The sequence below is a fragment of the Parambassis ranga genome, chromosome 17 (assembly GCF_900634625.1).
Source record: "Parambassis ranga chromosome 17, fParRan2.1, whole genome shotgun sequence".
Classification (NCBI taxonomy): Eukaryota; Metazoa; Chordata; class Actinopteri; family Ambassidae; genus Parambassis; species Parambassis ranga.
Window position 1 is genome coordinate 157,501 of NC_041037.1, and position 14,462 is coordinate 171,962.

At 46.2% G+C, this 14,462-nt stretch overlaps 1 protein-coding gene across 1 annotated transcript in view; it reads left to right on the forward strand.

Annotated features, from left to right (window-relative positions):
* The window catches only part of LOC114450269 (receptor-type tyrosine-protein phosphatase N2-like), a 130,945-nt gene that overhangs the window by 28,931 nt on the left and 87,552 nt on the right, over positions 1 to 14,462 (forward strand). The window contains exons 8-12 of the mRNA XM_028428277.1: positions 311 to 619; positions 960 to 994; positions 2,060 to 2,433; positions 3,438 to 3,524; positions 11,519 to 11,598. Coding sequence (XP_028284078.1) covers positions 311 to 619; positions 960 to 994; positions 2,060 to 2,433; positions 3,438 to 3,524; positions 11,519 to 11,598 — 885 coding nt within the window. The remainder of the gene's footprint in view (positions 1 to 310; positions 620 to 959; positions 995 to 2,059; positions 2,434 to 3,437; positions 3,525 to 11,518; positions 11,599 to 14,462) is intronic.

The following is a 14,462-nucleotide window of genomic DNA, read 5'->3' on the forward strand; positions in this document are numbered from 1 at the left end:
TGGCAATGCATGGGGCTAAGTGACATTTGTAAGATACACAATTATGTAAATCCATCTGGTCAGGCTTTAATCTATGTGTTTGTGGCTGAACCAGAAGTGGGTTGGACCCTTGATGAGGTACGGGCAGCTTAGAAGTTCCTTTTATGCTCATGGTTGACTCCACAGACATGCTAACTGCTACTTGCTAGCTTGGCTTTCTCTTCTGTGATTCGGTTTAAATTAGCTTGTGAGTTCCAGAACATCAAAAATAGATCTGGTGGGATTATGATGTCATGCCCAGTTCTTCACCCTGCCATCTGTGTTTCCACAGAGAGGTTCATCCAGAACGTTTTGAAGAACGTCGGCAGGGAGCACGTGAACGTGGACACCCTGACTCCGCAGGACTTGGACCAGCTGTCCGGCCTGATCGCTGACGCCTTGCAGGTGGTCGACCAGGACCACAGGGGCCTCGGTCGGGTCAGGGGACCTGGACCCAGAGATGTGGAGGGAGACCTGAGCGACGGAGAGGAAAAGGAGGAGGTGGTGGCTGCAGGAGATGAGGAAGAGAAGAAGCTGCTGGAGAGTGTTCCCACAGCGAAGCCGCAGGAGAGCACGGTGGAGCCGCTGCCAGCACTGGAAGGTGATTTTACAGAGATTCAGTTTGTGCTTTTAAAGATAATTAAAGTATTGAGCAAACTCTGGAGAGTAAGTCTATACAACATACGGTGCATAATTGTGTAGAAGGAGCTCTCAACTCACTGCAACATAAAAATCAATGTGAAAACGAATCAGCTACGTTTAATGCTTCGTCCACTGAGGCCTGAACATGAGCAGGACGGCTGGCGATGATGAACCGTGTGACACAACAGCTTTATTTGTGTGTGAAATATTTCAATCAATCACATCTTTGAAGAAGTTGTGGTGTAAAAATCGGTGACATTTGACGGACACAATAAAAAAAATCCTCTGCTCTCTTTCAGAGCGGCACACAGAGGAGCAGGATGTGAAGGACAAGGTAAGAAAAGAGATGTCGGAGCAAAGCCTGACATTAAAATCTATTATGTAACAGTGTGTGTGAAGAGAGGAGGCGAACCTTTCTGCCTGCAGCTTTCAAAAGAACACGCTGACATCAGGCACCTAAAGACGGAATGTAGCAGGAAGAGAAGGACTTTATAGAAAAGAAAATAAAGTCTTGTGATGTTCCTGGGAGTTCTCGGTGAAATGATGAGCTCAGACCTGTCACTCAGCGGATCTATTCTGCTCTTTATTCAAGGTCAGATGACAGAGTAAAAAAATCTACTTTACACACGGTCAGGTCACAAACGGTGAAGATACATTCATGCCTTGTGGGAAAATCTGTTGTGTGAAGTCAGGTGCTCGTATTTAATGCAACTGCAACAACTTTCTGATGTTTCCATGGCAACAATGGAGACATATCAAAGCATATTCACCTGAAAACACCTGTTTTAATAATATTGAGATCATTTGTGTGTGCAAATCTTTAACACGATCGTAGTTACGTGGTTACAATCCAACCAGTGAAAGTGCAGTCGTTCAGTGGCCACTAGAGGGCGGGCTCCACAAGTTTGGTCAATGCTCTCAGACGTCCACGTTAAACTGTCCAACTGTACGCTCTCTGTGTTTAGTGTGAGACGTTCAGCAATTTTACTCAAATTAACTTGCTGTAAAAAGTGGAGCTGTTGTCCTGCACCGCCACAGACCGCAGAATACAGTTCTTCTGTTCAGGCGTTTCCGGTTTGCTTGTGAAAAGCCTGAGAAACAATAAAGCTATAAAAAATGTTTTTTAGGTCAGAGCAAGCTGGGTTTGGTAGCTGCTGCACGGAGATTTGGTTCCTGACAAGGCGAGCAATTAGCTGGAAGCCAGGCATAAAAAGCATATTATAACACTGTTCAGAATAAACTCTGACAGGTCGCCTGTTCTTTGATTCGAGGTAATTATTTCCCGAAAAGCTCCCGCCAGTTCACACAAAAGATCCCGAACCTTACAGTCATTACATGTGACTGCTGAAGTCCCAGAAGCCGACCCTCACCCAGAGCATTTTTTGTTTTTTTTTTTCAGGCCGACAGCGGCAGCCTCTTCTCCAAACTCCTCGCCTACCTTGACAAAACTCCCTTCACCGGACCTCCGCCGGCCAGAAACCGGTACGACGTTGCCATGGAGACATCCAGAGGCTGGCAGGTGGGGCTGGAAAATGTCCAGAGTCGGACCAGTCAGGCGGGCGTGACGGTGCAAAAGAAGGACGCCACACAGTCCGTGGAGGAGGTGTCAGAGGTGGAGGGCTGGATCAAGGAGGCGGCGCCCCCTCCGGCTTCGCTCGCACACGAGGAACCGCACAAGAAGACGATGCACGTCCCCGAGCTTCAGCTGGACGTCAAGGCGGGCAGGAAGAAGGCCAAGGATGACGTCTTCGGCTACGTCATCACAGACACAGAGTGAGAACTTTTTGCTGCTAAATCACATAAAAAAATATCAAATATCTAAAAATATTTGTTCCCAGTTTCTTAAATATCAGCGAAACCTTTATAAATTTCAAATCAAACTGGATGGAGTTTCCCCAGTCTTTATGTGGTTTTAAAATAAAAGCATCAGGACTGCAGGTGTATGCAGACAGATCAGATGGTGGCATTTTGTGTCAGAGGTGACACCAGCAGGGACGTCCTGGTGGTTGTTACCACCTCCTGTGGTTCCAGGGGAGGGGGAGGAGGACGGGGTGATTCATCACAGCTGTAGGAACACACCTGCTGCCCCACGGCACACCCTCCAACCTATAGAAGCCTTTTCCATGTTTCCTCCCACACACCTCACCATGAATCATCCCTACAAACATGTAGGAAAGTAGAGTATGTCCGTTTTAACGGGTCTGGATTCCACCAGATTCCTTTTTCCATGAGCTCATTTTTTAGGTGTGGCAGTCTTTTGGGCTTGATGATTTGCTGAAGACGCCTTGAAGGCAGGAGATGACGATGAGACCTCATGCAGCCATCCTTCCCTCAGGCGCTGCTGCACAAAAACAGCAAACAGCAGCCTGCAGAAGCTGGAAAATGTGACCCAAAGCCACAGCAAACAAGCAGCATCTGTGTTTGAAGCAGAAAACATGAAATTATATGACACATCCAAGAAATATTAATTAATTAAATATTAATAATTTTATTCTCATGCAGTTTCTGATATTTTAACCCTAACCCTCTAAAAACAGATTTTTCTGTGATTGAATCAATAATCTATCAGCCCAGGTTGCACATCTGTTTAAACAGTTTTGTGTACTTTGTTAGTAATACATGGGAAACATGAGTAGCAGTAATATTTTAAAATTAAAAGTGAGCTGCATAAAAATGCACCCAGATCTTTCTGTGACTTTAATGTTTTCCTCCCTGTCTCCACCTTCCTCTCTGTCCGTCCTGACTTTCTCCTGCCTCCTCTTCATCGTCGTCATAAGTGGGCTTCAGACAGACGAAGGCCTCCACCTGATGGAGATCCTGGCTCGGATGGCAAAAATCCAGATGACGGACTTCGCCGAGCTCTCGTATGTACGCTTTCTGTGACACACACTCCAATCTGGGCTGAAAGCTGGTGTGTGTTTTTTTATTTAAACAGAGCCAGCACACAGGAAGTGACAGATTTCACACGTGTATATCCACACAAGCATAAACATGATATATAAGTGAAGCATGTCTTTATTCATATCGACAAAGTCTGTCGACGTTCGTCCACAAACAGCCTCCAGGCTTCATCGCTGCAAACGTTTGATCAGCTTTGACAAATATTTTTGGAAGTGCCGACCTCAATGAACAAATTCTATAAATGCATTATTTATACAAACATCACTCTGTGTTTTGAGCCCGAGCTCAGATATAATTAAAAAAACGAACTTTTTTTCTTGGCCACATGGTGGCGATGTTTCCACAGTTGGACACTTTCCATTAGATTCCACTCAAAGGAAGTTTTAAAACTGATTTTAAAAAAAAAAAAACATGAACTTTAGAGGGTTAGAGTTTTAACCCCTTTTAGCCCGTTGTTTTGGTTAAGCTTCACTGCTGTCTTAAATGCTAACACCCCGTTTATATGCCTTGTCCACACCTAGCCTCTAATGCAGACCTGAGCGAAGCACGGCCCGCGGACCGTGCACACAATATTAAACAAAGGCAGCAACAGTCAGCTGTCAGCACGGCATTACCGCTAACATCTTCCTAACCCTCCTTGTCTCTTCCACGCTGCTGTACTGCGTCATCCCATCTACTCTCTTCTCACTGTGTACACTTTAAAAATGCTGCGACTATGCTGAAATGTACGGTAAAGCACAGAAACTCCACGGCGCATTCAGATGTCACCGCGGTGCTGCAGCCGACACATTTCATCGCCATCTGCTCTTAAAAAGCTCAGATCTTCTTGCCTGACTGTAAGAGCTTTGTGATTTAATACTTTTTAAAATTAGTTTGAACTCTAATTGTTTTCTTCTGTAAAAATATCTTCACCTCATCTGTGCTGCTCTGCACTGTGTGTGTTTCAACATACAACCAGCACACACTCAGAGCAGACATGGACACAGAGAGGACAAAGGAGGAACCAGTGAATGACAGCAAGACATTCTTACAATGATGAAACTGTAACATATTTATAAAGGTAGATACTGTGCCAGTGGTCTCCAGTTTATATGATTATTTATGAAAAAATGTGGCCCTTTGCTTTTCTTATGGAAGTCTATGTGGCCCTCGCAAAAAACTAATGGCTTACCCCTGGTCTAATGGATAAAGGAAGTGGAACAGCTCCGGGGCCAGATGCTGCTGTCTTTGTCAGTCACCGCTCGCTGCCACCACACCTGAAACATGTCCATAGCTGCCTGTGCGTCCTCACAGGGTGCTGGTTGGTCTAGACCACTCACGGGTCAACACAAGCTCATAGCTTGAACCTTGATTGATGATTTGTTTAATTCAGTTTGCACCGTTCTGCTGCAGTATGGATGGAACCGGTCCTCACACGGACTATACATATTAACATTTATGCTGTAACTGTAACCAGTATTTGCTTACTCTAACCTTCACATGTGCCTTTAAATTAAAATAAAATGAATGACTGACATCACAGGGACTTTTATTGTCCCCAAAGTGACCGTGTTTACAGATGCCCCCACAACGTTAGCAGCACCAGGACACACACAGTCAAAGCTCCTGCAGTGTGTTCTGCTCAGGAAGCTAAAAATAACAGCATTTAAAAGCTTCTAATGTCCTTTAAACTGTCTGCCCTGCACCTCTGGACTCGCAGCTCGACCGCCAGACGTCCAAGCAGCCGAATAAAAATGAGACAAACTCTCAATTCAGCAACATTTTAGCATTGCGCCCGATCTGTCTCCACATACTGTAGAAGCAAAGGTCTGCAGATGACTCACAGCATCCACAGTGTGCTTTATGTTCCCCAACAACAACCGCTTTCTACCTGTGGGCTCGAGTGGGCGGCAATTTTCTCAAAGGGCGAGCATCACACGCTCAAAGTGCTGAAACGCTCTCTGTAGAAGACGAGCAGCGGCGGCTCCTCCACAGTTACCCCCCCAGCATGATGGCTCAGAGAGGCCAAACTGGTGGGATCAAAGCCGGAGTGGCACAAGGCGCCCAGAAGTAAGAAAGCACTGCCCTCACAGAGCAGAGAGCCAAGGACGCCGCCCGATTCTCATTCTGTCAACATTTCTTCCTGCTCCGGGGGGTAAGAGCGCAATGAGCGCCGCTCGTCCGCGTTATTGACATGTTGGTGTGCGAGTCGCCGCTGCTGCTGACTGCAATCATTTATTAATGAGACTGAACTCTGCCTGAACCCTCTGTCCTTATCTTCGCCTCGGCCCGGTTCTCTGCCTTCTTTACATTTCTCACTCTCTCGTTGAGTTGTTGCTTTAGTTTCACCCCACAGGTGACTTTGCAGTCTGACTGCAGGGCTCTGCAGCTGAACGCACCGCCAGGGACTGTTACAGTGTTTACTGTGTTGTATGAGTAAATAGAACTGCACAGAAGTGTGTGTGTGTGTGTGTGTGTGTGTGTGTGTGCTCTCTAGGCTCACAGGTTTTTGCATCTTGGATCTAAACCTGTACAAATAGGTTGATCTAAACTTTAACTATCACCTGCTTTGTACTCTGTACCAGGTGTTATCAGGGGATTGTGGCTAATGAGCATGACATGTTGTGCATATGTTGTGCGCTGTGTCTCAGCTTCTACTGAAACAACACAGGGTCACACATCTGGCCATGCAGCTGCCTGAAGACCAGAGTGTGTGTAACTGTACATAAAGGTGGATGATGTGACTCCGCCTCCACTCGCTGCACAAAAGTGAGGCCATGTTGGAGAAAGGTTAGCATGCGACCTTACAACACACACTTCTTTTAGTGAAAAGGTGTGTGTGTGTGTGTCCGACTTACAGATTAGTTCTTGTGTACGGCCACTTTTGACCTCATCTGTATCTTGTGTTGTGATGGAGTGTTTTGTTCACAGAGGGCTTGGATTCAGCAGCAGTGTTGATGTTTGATGGACATGAACTCTGTGTGTTGCACTGTGAGGAATGTCAGGCAGATTATTTAGGATTATTGTTGTGTTATCTGGTTGTTGCAGCTTGTTTCTACAGTATTATCATGTATTGATTCCCTCAGTGTGGTCGGTGTTTGTCCTCTGAAAGGTGACGCATCGGCAGCTGCTGGCTGAAACTCTCTTTCTTTTATTACTGTAAACTGACAGAATATGTGTCTCATGGTCGGTAAAGCAGCAGAGACAGAGGAGGACTGTGTGTCTGCATTCATGTGTTTGTGGGTGGACAGGTGGGGATTGGGTGGCTTGGGGTCGTGCAACACACACACACACACACTCACACACACACACACTCTGTGCCCGGCCCGTTGTTCAGCCGGCACCTTGCCGTGCAGCTCAGCTGCTGTATTGAGTCCCTGGGTGGCCCGCACTGTTCTCCGGTTCTAATGCACCTTTTGTCTTTGTTCTCCTATTCTGGGACTGAAAGGCGGGAGCTTTACAGCGGGCAGAGTGATGGATCGGAGGCAGAGGAATAGGAGAGAGATGTAGATACACATGGGGGAGAGAGAGAGAGGGAGAGAGGGGGGGAGAGAGAGAGAGGGAGAGACAGAGAGAGAGGGCCGGGGTAAGCCCGGGCTGTCTTTTGTGTGTGAGCGCAGTGAAAGCCCAGCAGGGGGAGCCGCCTTGACAATTTGTCAGGGGCGCCACGCTTATTTTGCCGCTCCTCATCACCTTCAGCAGAATCAGCAGGCCCAGAGACAAAGGCCCCTCGGACTGACACCGAGCCCGCCTGTGGCTCCTACAGCACACAACTGGACCCACAACAGATAAATCATATAAACCTCCTGTGAGGCAGAAGAGTCTGAACAGACATTCTATATATTGAACTTTTTATAGAACATTTATTAGGAAGGTGTTTGCCTTTGCCAGTGGTCCATGAATATGCCGTTTGCTGTTTTCTACTCTGTGAATCAACAGCAGAGAGCCTGCAGATTAGCCTGATACTCTCTGAGTCACTTCCTGGTTTTGGTGACAAGGGCAACAAGTTTTAACAGAATCTTGTTAAAAACAATGAATAAATTCTTACCACAGTTTTAATTTCTCACTGCACATGTGATATGCACATTCTTTACATCTAATTATCTTTATTACTAGTTTATTCTTTTAAAGGAAGCATTTTAACCCTTTCACTACTATAATCATAACACTTCTTTTTTTAAGGGTTCTGTCAGAAAATGTTCTCTGTATTAATTATTTCACCTGTTTTTCTTGACAGATGAAATATAACTTTCAAAAGCTGCCACATATTTGTTATTATTATATTATATATATTATATATATATATATATTATATATATATATATATAATATATATATATATATAGCAACAAAAACTAAACTCAAGCGCCTGCTTTAACTGAACCTGAACCTGCTCCCATCGGGTCAGCAGCCTGTTCAGTGTCCTCCGGTTTAAAGCCTGAAATGTAAACCTTTCTTTTATATAAGCATTCAAACAGTAGTTCTGTATCAGGGGGAAGTCTTGATGTTTAGAGTATGGTGAACATTAATAGACACTGTGTCTGTTTTTAAATCTGCAGCTGATGATTGTTTACATTATTGATTGATTATTCACGAGTCAATGTATTTTGACGTTTGATGGACAAACCAGAGGAAAACGTCCTGAGAATGTTCCTGTGTCCAGACTAACAGTCACTGATCACTGTCGCAGCTTTAGAGCAGATCATGAGGATTTAGATGATCACTGTGTGTTCGGCTTAAAGAAATGAAGACCGTCTGTCCCTCCTGGCCGCTTTATAAATACTTAACAGGCTGTCCAGAGAACCAGAACAATGGAGGCCGTATTAAACCCAAACCATCAGCTCTCAGGGAGAGAAAATGCTTTGGTTTCTTATCAGATGGAGTGCTTTTTTAATATTTGGTGTTATCGACGGTGCTTGAAGTGAAAGTTCTGTATAAAGCCAGAACAGAATCTGTGCTCTCTCCCTCCCATACATTTAAACTCCCCCTTCATCCATTCCACAGCCCTGCAGGCTCCTCAACCTTACACCTCGCTCGGCACCGGCAGATTAGCATACCGCAACAACAAAAGTATCTCTGAACAAAGTAGTTGTCGACCTGTGTGACCCCCGCCGCTGACAAGACAAACAAAACTTCCCCTCTCCCTGTACAGCTCCCCTCTCTGGGGAGGCCGCAGCCGGAGAGCAGCCAGCCTGCAGCAAAAAACTTCCACACATGGCAACATATGAATCATAAAAATGTGAGCCTACACACTGCGCCAGGACACAAAACAAACCAGCAGGGTGACTCACACCCTTCCATTCCATTTGGAACAATTCGATACAGATTAGATAATACTGACGGCGAGCGCTTTCAGCAGCGCGGCCTTGGAAGTGTTTTTAGCTGCGGCGCTGGCCTGGTAGTGGTTCAGGGCGAAGCGCTGCTGTGGGTGGCTCCGTAGCCTTTGACTGTAGCTGGCCCCGCCGAATACTGATGGCTGTTGCGTAACCGAGAGTAGACTGGAGGTTTTTCATTTATTTATTTATTTATTTTGAACAGGAGGCTCGAGGTGATGTAATGTCTGTCTGAGCTTGAAGGCTCATATCAAAGAGCTGCCACTAGGAGGAGAGAGCGGGCCTGGACTGGCTGCATGTGAGGAGGATGGAGAGGATGAGGCTGCAGAACATCTTCATCTTCCTAAATGTTTGATGCTGTGCTAAATATTTATACACACAACATGTGCGGCTTTTCTGTGACTCAAGCTGCTCATGTTGATCAGTCATGTATTTATCGGTTTCAGGTTATTGATCCTATTCTCTTAATAAGGAAAATAGTTTTTAGGTTCATCCTCCAAGTTGTTGCATCTCTGAGTGTTCTTTCCTTGTTGTCAGTTATCTTGCTGAATAAATGAACGTTTTGCGTGTGTGATGAAGGCTGCGAGCTCGTAGCTCCGTCTGTGTCTTCATTAAATAGAACCATGTAATGCAGAGCAACATTTGTCCGAATGATGAATCTGAGCAATAGAAGGCGCTGGAACGGGCTGCTGTGAGTGACGAGGTTATTTACAGGGTTCAGAGTGGATGTGATGTCTTTGTGCCGGAGCTGCCCTGGGTGGCAGAGGCCGCCAGATGGATATGTGATCAACTCAACATGACTGATCCCCCCCCCCCTTCATCACACGGAGACTCGGCCTGCCCGGCTGATGAATCGCTTCGTAGATGTGACAAATGTATCAGCCTCGTACCTCGCAGGAGAAGTAATGGCCAGAAAAATGAGCTGCTGTGTGTTGTGGTGTTTCAGAGGCCGACTGCTCTGCTCTGTGGTGAGCAGCTCGTGTTGAAGGTGAATGTGAGTCGGTGCTGTCATTTTGCTCAAAGGGCCAAGAGACACAATTAAAACCACACAGCAACGAAGGCGGGTCATTCAAAAGGTTTTTAAAACACATGGATAGCAAAGTCAAGTTCATTCTAAACTCTGAACTCCTCCTGCATGACCAAACTCCAAGAGGAGAGTCCGGCCAGTCTGCAGGGGGAGCAGGTTTTTTTTTTTTGGGCACAGGGGAGCAAAGGAACATGATCGCCTGGAAAATCAAGAGCGCCGCCCCCTGCCAGTGTAACACCATCTAAACAGATGGAGCTGAAGTAGAAACCAAAGTTGTACATTTTAACATGCAGGTCTATGAGGAGCCAGCCCCCCAGAGGGCGCAGGAGGAACTGCAGGTTATGACATGTCTGCATGAAGTACTGGTGTGTTTTAGGTGTGACGGCAGCGAGAAGCAGCCAAAAGCACTTTTCTAGTTTGCTTCGTAAAAGTTGTTTAAGCCTATTTTTTTGCACAGATGATCCTTTACACACATGCTAAGTGCTACCTATTGGCTTTAAAATGTTGTGTTTGTTAACAACAAACAGTTTCTGGGGTCCTTAATGACGTTATTTGCATGGACATATGAGGGCGCTAAATCTTTAAACATGTTTATGCTATGGCTGGAAAAATGCCCCCCTTTGGTCGGTGGACTGGTTGAGAAGTGGTTTATCAGAAAAATGTAATGCAGAAAGTGTGTTTGAGTTTGTTTTGCTCCAAATGTACGGACAGAGAACAGAGCCGCTGTGTGTGCAGCGGGACTCTCTACAGAAGGTGACTGTTGCTTTTATTCCTCTTAATTATTTTACCCATCCTTTCACATTAATTGTTTGAATGGACGAGGCCGACCCCGCAGCCTGCAAAAGGCACTCCAATCCAGCCATGAAAACAATTTAAATCCATCAACGTGAAACCACTTTAAACAGCAGGATCGGACCTGCTGCACTAACGATGTCACCATATTTTATAACGCCATCGTTACAGTCGCAGTCGCTTCCTGTGGCGAGCGCACACTGTGTCCTGCAGGGAGGCCTGGTGATATATCTTCCTGCTGGGCCTTTAGTCTGAATTACATCAGGAGAAACAAAAGGTTAATCGCATCGGGAGACTCCGCTTGTGCGTCCGACCACCCAGCTTCTCCCTTCTCTCCGATTCAAGCTGCTGCTTTGGAATAAACGGATGAAAGAAAAGCACCTTTTCTGCTCTTCTTGCCTCTCACTCCCTCTTCTCAGGTTTCTGCCACCCTGAATTTACATCCATCATGACAACATTGTATCGAATGGAATATAGATGTATTGTGAAGCAGGCTGTTAGAAAATCTCCTTTGAGAATCAGAGCGTCCTCCTGTTGATGACCTCCTCATCATGACCCCCCCCCTTCTTCATTTCTTCGCATGCTTAAATGCCGGCGGGCTCCTTACATTGAGATTCAAGAGGTTACCTGGCAGTGGGGATGGGGACTGCAGCAGCCTGAAGGATCGCCACAGGTTCAAGCTTCTCTCCCCCTGAGCGCCTCATATGGCCGAGCTTTAATGAGCACAGCTCCTCTGAAAAACAACACCTAACCACCGAGGGAAATGCATTCTGAGGATGCCTCTTGTGAAGCCTCTTAATGTGTGTGTGTGTGTGTGTTTTCACAGGGTGGTGGGCCCGGCTGTGACCTTCAAAGTGAGCCCCAACGTTCAGAACGTCAGCACCGCAGATGTGGCCAACGTGGCAGGTAGGTCCTCCTCGGCTGAGTAATGCTGTCAGAGGGAGAAAAGAGCCCATTATCGTTGGCTTGTTGCTGCACCTGAGGCCCCACATCAACATGTTTCCAAACTACGTGTGGTGTTTTTAGCCGTTCGGCTGCACCCACACGGGCATTTTATGGCGAGATAATCCGTCCCTTTGTGTTCCGTTTGGCTTAGATTGGTAACATGTTTGGTTTTCGGCTCATTTTGAAAGGAAGCCAGATTTTTTTCTGTGTTATCGCAGATCTCCAAGCAGCCGCGTTTGCTTCCATCAGAGGGTTGGATGTGTGCCTGAAAAAAAGCAGAAACACAACAAGACACTGAACATTTGTTTCGTGTTAGAAAAAGTTCATTAATGCTTCACAAAGATATGGAAGATTGGACTCGTACATGCCAACAATTCATGTTCACTGTGCAACTTTTGTCCTCGACTAAAGAGCATCAAATACAGTATCACCAAATTTTTATTTATTTATTTGTAGCCAACATCAGCGCATTACCCCAAATTTGACCTTTGACCTTTTCTTTTTCATATTCATGAACAATAGACCTGAACTCTGATGTAGTTTTTGAGGAAAAAAATGATAACAGACCAGTAAAAGTTCAAAAAGCTGCTCGGAAAGGTTTGATTCGTTCTACTATAAGAACTTTTCTGCCTTTTGTTGTGGTTGTTTAGGGGACATACATCAAAATGTGGTAATTGCAGTGACCCAGATAACACTGTTTTATTTACTGGTTTTATTGGACGGCACTGAGTCCAACACTAACTTCTCTCGGGGACAGTATCGTATCGTGATACGTACACATGGGGTCGATACATCCTCAGCGCCGGTCATGTGAGGAGAAGTAATTAAGATGTAATTATCCATCTCAAAGATGGATTAGATGTCATAAAGTTATATGACATTAAGATCCTTCCTTTTTTCTGTAGTGGCCGTTTGTATTGACAAAACAAAAACGTTGCTGAAATCAGTATCTGCACAGAAAGATCGGCCAAAATGTCGGACAGTTTCAGCATCATCAGATCAACAACACCCAGTATTGTGCATCTCTACCTGCCATGTGTGCATGGATTAATCCTGGATTAATGAGTCTGCTGTCCTGTCGCTGTATAATGTACATTTTCTGTCTGCTTCTTGTTAAGTGTTTTCATCCACCTCCGTTTGATTTAATGACTGTCACATGGAGGGGCACTCTGCTCATGTCTCACAGGCTGGTGCAGCAGTGAAGACATTGTGACGGTGTGTAGGAGTGTGTGTGTGTGCGCACACACCAGGCTACAGTGTGACTCACAGTAATGAGACGAAGGTGTTGATGAAGTGGGGAATAAAGAAAGGAGGAATGTTTGCCATTAGCCATGCTGTCAGTCCAGAGAGAGACTTCCCTGATATTCCCTGGGTGCGCACACACACACGCACGCACACGCACAGACACACACACATGCACTGCACACACACGCACAGACACACACACACGCACTGCACACACACGCACAGACACACACACACGCACAGACACACACACACGCACAGACACACACACACGCACAGACACACACACACGCACTGCACACACATGCACAGAAACACACGCACTGCACACACATGCACGGACACACACGAACTGCACACACATGCACAGACACACACTCTTACACTTACCTGCACTTGAAAATTGGGCCTGTGAACAAGACTTACACAAGTATCTGACTGTCTCTTTTTTCTTATCCTTGCTTGATAATTGCCCCACCTCCTCACACACACACACACACACACTTTGTACTGATTATGCAACAGCTTCTCTCCTGTTTTTAAGTGCCATTGTTGGCGTTCTCATTTCCCGCCTGCCGGCTCTGCGGGGTCACGGATGAGCCGCAATCGTTATTAATGCAAACATTTGACAGAACGTGCTCAAAATGAAATATGGCGTCCTCTCAGCTAAAGTGCAACGGCGTGGGCGGGCCATCTTTAAAGTGTCGTTTGTCATATTCAACTAGAATATCAATCCATCCCAAAGTGTACATTACCCCCCCAACCCTCCCTCTCCCCTCAAAGCCGGGGTTTATAGTGCTTTTCTGAAACATTAAGCTTTACACGGCCGTTGTAATGACGTCGTTTTATCATCGTTTATGGTCACAGCGGCGCGCGGGGGGGGGGGGGGGGGGTGGTGGGTGGATGTCCACTGCTTGAGCCACAAACTTTAGATTTGTCGATATTTTTACATGCAAACATTACAGAGTTCTGCAGTATTTTAAGGAATTTCCCGCCACATTTTTCCATTAATTAGCATGTAAATAAGGAGTTCCTGGGTTCCTTAACTTATTAAACTGATAGTGACCTCTCTGCCAGGACATTATTTACACATCAACACACAAGGTAAAGTCCACTGAATGAGCAGCCGGCCATTGTCCTCTCATAACAAAGCTGGGATGGTTTAACTTGTTGTCGGGGGGAGGGGTTACAGAAGGGCCTGACCACCACCACCAGCAGCCGGGTGCGTCCCCAGAGCGGACAGCTTTCAGGCATGTGTAAGGAACCATCTTCACTCTGTGAGGCGTGATTAGCATGTATGTAAAAACAACTGCTGCTGGGAGGAGAAAGCAGGAGTCAGAGGAACAGACGGTGCAGGGACGAGGATCTCAGCTGCTCCCCTTCTGCTTTAAGTGCTAATTGAGCTGCCCGCTGTCCTGACCCTGACCCCCCGGCCTATTCACGGGGTCCCGTTCTCACGGCCGTGACGCACCGCTGGAAGTAGCCTGTGGGTCCCCCGCCCACCCTCAAGCCCGGACAATGAGGGTCACCACCTTGCTGCCCACCATCTTGACATCCACCCCCACGTTTGACAATGTGGC